Source organism: Notothenia coriiceps, unplaced genomic scaffold (assembly GCF_000735185.1).
Source record: "Notothenia coriiceps isolate Sejong01 unplaced genomic scaffold, NC01 NC01_scaffold00005168, whole genome shotgun sequence".
In the NCBI taxonomy this organism is placed as follows: Eukaryota; Metazoa; Chordata; class Actinopteri; order Perciformes; family Nototheniidae; genus Notothenia; species Notothenia coriiceps.
The window spans coordinates 1-5,239 of record NW_011337869.1 but is presented as its reverse complement, the minus strand read 5'-3'; the positions used below and the strand labels follow the sequence as shown (position 1 = coordinate 5,239).

General features: G+C 39.6%; 1 protein-coding gene across 1 annotated transcript; it reads right to left on the bottom strand.

Annotated features, from left to right (window-relative positions):
- Nucleotides 1–815: 815 nt before the first annotated feature.
- On the bottom strand, nt 816–5,184 carry LOC104942815 (uncharacterized). Its single transcript, XM_010768113.1, is given in 9 exon segments — nt 816–1,495; nt 1,898–2,072; nt 2,382–2,658; nt 2,807–2,917; nt 3,024–3,115; nt 3,508–3,553; nt 3,673–4,020; nt 4,022–4,338; nt 4,920–5,184. Coding segments are annotated over 9 exon segments (1,446 nt in total). The 5' UTR covers nt 4,941–5,184; the 3' UTR covers nt 816–1,436.
- Nucleotides 5,185–5,239: the final 55 nt, after the last annotated feature.

Here is a 5,239-nt window from a genome sequence, read left to right as displayed (position 1 = left end):
CTGAATCGACAGCTTTTTTAACTGGTTACGATTTTCAGGATCTGGACCCAGATTTAGATGAGTCTCCAGCTACAAGCAATCCTGGGAATGTAAGCTCACTAATATTGTAGGTGTTTGTTTCTAAACAATTTTCATTGTATGTGTCATTAATTGGCAGTCTTTCTACATTTTATTATAGGCTTCTCCAAGTGTGCTCCCGTGTAGGACCTCCTGTTCTAAAATCGATATTAAGGTAAAATCAGGGCATTATTTATCAATTACATTGCAGTCGACACAAATTATCGATTTGGAAGAACATGCCAGTGAAGAACTGACAGGGCCAGAGAAAAGGTAATATGCTTAAAATGTACCTGTAATTGCTTATTTTAAACAAAAACGTCCTGCAGTTATTGTGTTCACTATTTTTGTTAATTGTACTGTTCATCGGTTGCCCTGCACTGTTATTGTTATGCCTTGAATATCATTTAAAAGACGCCACTTTACATCAGTCAGGGGTCGTCAGTTTACTCAATGATACAAAAGGGGTCTCTTAAGGGAAAACGTTTTGGATCCAGTTGTCTATCAACTTCTAATTGTTTCCTTCAAGTCTTGCTGAAGCCATCGAAACACTTAGTGGACGAGCACAACGGCACTCTTTAATGTTAGTGTCACTAGGGAGGACATGTTTGAAAGGGGTTTAGGGCGGTGGAGACGTCAGAAGAGGTCTTCTCCCAAAAAAAACCTCCGAGTGTCTTTCATTGGAGAGTCTGGAATTGACCAACTTTTTACAAGACTTCATCCAACACATTGAAGAAGAAGGTGATACTACAGCCCTGACATTTTATAAATGTATTTGTTCTTGAATTTTACCCCCGATTACGACAGGCAACTCAATGACAGCTTTGCATACCCTTTTTATTCATGTTTACATGTCTCAGTTTAAACACAACTTTGCATCATGATGGTTGCGATGAAACAATGATAACTAAAGCAGGACTGGCTAATGAGGTTTTCTTCTTCAAAATATCCACATAAACATTTTTTTTAAAAACAATAGCCATATTTATTGACATTGCTTAGGTGAATATATGCATTTCTTTGTATTCATTTTCAACTTGTTTTTAGAGGAAGAAAAGAGCTTCGTGGTTGAAGAGAGGGGGACCCCTGTGAAGATAACAGAGAGTGATGAAAGAGACTCAAGAGAGACAGAGTCTACAGGTGAAGCGGCAAAAGATGAAGAGGAGATGAAGGAAAAACCCAAGATCACTGTTGGTTGCTTCCTTCAATGGCTTACGGGGCAGGCACACGTCCCCATCACCTCAACAGAGAGAGAGATGTTTAAAATCTTAATTGAGTTCGACCATGATTGCAGCGTGCGCTATGGTACACACACGGTATGCTTTCCCGTAGTGAATGCATGCTCCAACTCCATTACCTTTCCGACAAGGCACCTCGGCTCATATCCAGAGTTCCTGAGCATCATAACACAGGCTGTTATGAGTAGCAGGGAGTTTAGCCGCTCATAAGAGTCATAGAATCGATGTTTTCTGGGTTAGGGTTAGACAGTCTTTATTGCACTTTATTTGACAAGGTTTTCATTTGTTCAAGATGAGAATACAGTCAAACTTTCAAGTGACATACTGTTCTAGTCAAAATGTTTTGGAAACAAATGGTGAAGTTGGGGAACCATTATAGTTTTGAGCTGTATTTTGTGTCAATTGTTTCAATTTAATGGAATAAAAACCCAGTCACCAGTTGTGCCAAGTAACTTTACTCTATCCTGAAATCGGCATCATGACTTATTTTACTCTTGGTACTTAAGTAACACTTTGAACACAGGAATTTTACTTTTACCTCATCTGTGTCATTCAAGGGAGCTGTATTTCTTAAGAGCCACATCTTTCAGCTACATACTCACGGCAGAGTAAGTACAGTTCCTTGACCGGAGTGTTTGGGTCAATTTGCTGAAATACTGATTGAAGTTCAGTTGTGTCTTCTGGACTCAAAGGGCAGTCGAATTCGGGGACGACAATCCCTGCATCCTCTTCTTCTCCATCGTGGTCAGCAGCAATTTCCCAGTCAACATCTGGCTCCTAATAACCATAACAGAGGTTTTGAACACTTTGGTGAAATAAATGTCTTATAAACAATGTGGAACAATGACATCAAGTAATAGTTTGTGTTATTTTTGCAGTTAAAATAACACAACTGAATAAAATGCCCAGAAAATGGTCATGCCAAGAGTAGGGAAAGAAAGTAATCTTTTGACAATGTATATTACACAAAGTAAATGGTAAGTAATTACTATCGTGGGATTGCCCACAGTACTGAGTATGTAAGTCGCTTTGGATAAAAGCGTCTAACAAGTGACATGTAATGTAATACTGAAACGAGATCAATACCTCTGGGCTCTCCGGCTGATCAATGTTTGTCTGCATCAGTCCAAGTTGCCATAACTGCTCTGGACATTGGTTCCGTTCAGTGCTGAGTGGATGATGGTTCCAGCCTTCTGTAAAAATCCCCAAGTCCATCTGAAGTCGGGGAAGAATGATGTAGTGCACACAGAAGAGGTCGTCTGTTGATGAGATGTCGAGCAGACCATCCTCTTCGAGGGAAAGCAGTATCGCAGAGTACTTGTTGATGACAATGACTCGTACATCACGCCAAAGACGCTCAATCCTATGGATGAAAATACATGGTTTAGGGAAAACCAGTTCAAGTGATCTATTTTCATGCTGGCCTAGCATGGGTTAAGTGCAAGGTGCTTGGTCTACACATCAGATAAGTTCACCTCACTAATTGAGTTACTAAAGATGCTGCAATTTACCTCTGGTTATGAACACTTTTACCAGAGATGAAGCTTCCACGGTCGGTGCCGCGAACCGAAAACATGAATCTCGCGATCTGTACGTTTTCTACTCCTTGGTCTCCTCTGACCCTGAAATGTACACAGTTGACCAAAGGACTGTCAAAGAAAATACTCATCCAAAAGTGTCACAGTATTGATCTAGTTCTCCAAAGAGTGCTTTTTTCTGTGAATTCACCTTAAAGGCACTCCATGTCTTTGTGTTGCCTCTAAGAAGAAGCCATAGGCTGTTGATGCACGGTTGTTGGTCGAAGCACCCAAGTACATTACCTGCAGAAAAGCAGAGAATATTTAAGAATAGGGCAATTACACACAATAACTAGGCAACATTCTGTTAAACTGTGTATTATAGGGAAAAAAAGGCAGAGATTAAAGAATTCCTGTTGCAATAGAAATAAGCAAACAATACTGACATACAGTATACTGACTCATAATACTTGTGCAGCAAAAATAGGCAATGAACAAAATCTCCTTTATATCTACTTTGACTTTGCTGCTTCCTTTTTAGTCCATACACTTTCTCCATTTGGATCAAATTCCTTAAGCAAAGCCAGGACACAGCGTTGGGACCTCTTTTGTGGTTTTAAGTAGCTAGTCGTAAACTCGTACAAAAAATACATGTTTGTTTAATGTGTGTCTACTGAAGTGAAATGCAGTCTTACCTTTCTCGAATACCCGTCCACTCCACCAAATAAGACAATGTTATAACTGGAAAACCAAAGAACAAACTGTTATAGCACTCTGGAATTGAAACACTGATTCTCCAAAACTAGGACATTACAAAGAGATTATTTCTTAATCACTTAGCGAAATATAAATACCACTACCGTATCAATTTGTGGTTGGTATCCACGTGCACAAGCGACAGAGGCCCTCGCACTGAATATGTTCTCCTCACAACAAAGCCCAGACTAGCCAGTCTGGAGAGGATGCCTATGGAATCCACTCGATGCATTGAGGCAGCCATTCTTGTCCATTGTACACGTAGACCAATGGATAACAACCGTCCTTTGACCATTCGGTATCCAGCAGTGGGCATGTCATTCTTGATGGGTATGACCACGTTATCCAACTCCTCATCACTGATGGAGCTATACATTTCTGAAACAGATAAGCCAAACTCTCTCATCCTTCTAAAGACTGTGCTGGAAGAAACACCTAGCAGCTTAGCAAGGCACCGATAGGTTTGTCCCCAACATCTCAACCAACTGCTGCCTCTCAATTTCAAACTTAGGACGTCCTCTTAGACCAATAACTGATCCCACTGCTGTATTTGGGGCTTCTAAATATAAATATTGCCTAAGTAGTCCAAACAGCTCTTGAAGAGCTTGGATTATTCCTTGCGGTATGTCAACATGTCTCGAAAGTGCTTGCAGGAGGTACAGCTCCTGGCGACATGCAAACTCCAGCAAATCCAGGTCAAGTTGTGCTCGAATGAGTGCAAGCTCAAACTTCGACAGGAGTCTCTCCAGGATCTGCCGTTTCAGAATATGCTGTGAAGAAAAATAAAGTATTAAATAGTATTTAATTATATTTTTAAGAAATGTGGTAAATCTTTAATGAAACAATTATGTCAAATACAGAATAAGGCACATAAACATCATCATAAATATTCCAAAAAATAAGCTGAGGGCATTTGAACAGAAAAAAAAGAGGTCATTCAGAAATGAAAGTGCCAAGAAACTTGCAAAATTCTTGGGCTTTTTTACATTTGCATCATTTTATACTTTTTTTGTATAGTATTATTTATTTGAGAAAGGCAATAAAAACTGGGGACATTTTGAAAAAGCGACATTTGTGAATAAAATATTTTGCTAAAGTAATCAAAATTATTAATTCCAAATTCTGTTTTTGAAAGCTACATTTTATATTATCATATGTCAAGACCGAAAAGTTAATTGGTTCTTATCTTTATAATAGAATTGTTTGAATACTTTTGAAAAATATGTATAAAAATGTATTATCTAAAAAACTCAATCCATTTATAAGTAAGGACGGCTCTTGTGGAATAACCACAGAATACAGAAGCATGCCTTTTATTAAAAATAATCATTAGTAAAGTAAAGTAACTTACGTGAGACGTTTCCACAGCCATATTTCATCACGTTGGAGGTTGGAGGGACTTCCTGGTTTAGGTTTAAATCCAGACACCGGCCAATCATAAAAGAGGAGGGGTGTAACCAATTAGATTTGGCGTTACTGGGACACGGTACGCCCACTTCCTAACATTTCTCCGCGCGCGAGAGCAGGCCAGAGTTTCACGAGCAGAAGAGCAGGAATTGCTCGCGAGAGCGCAGGAGACCAAGGAGAGCTCATGTAGATGCTGCACATGCTCAAGGCATGTTTCTCTCCTGCAGGCTTCAATATTGCTCTCGCGCGAGTGCCGTTTTAGTG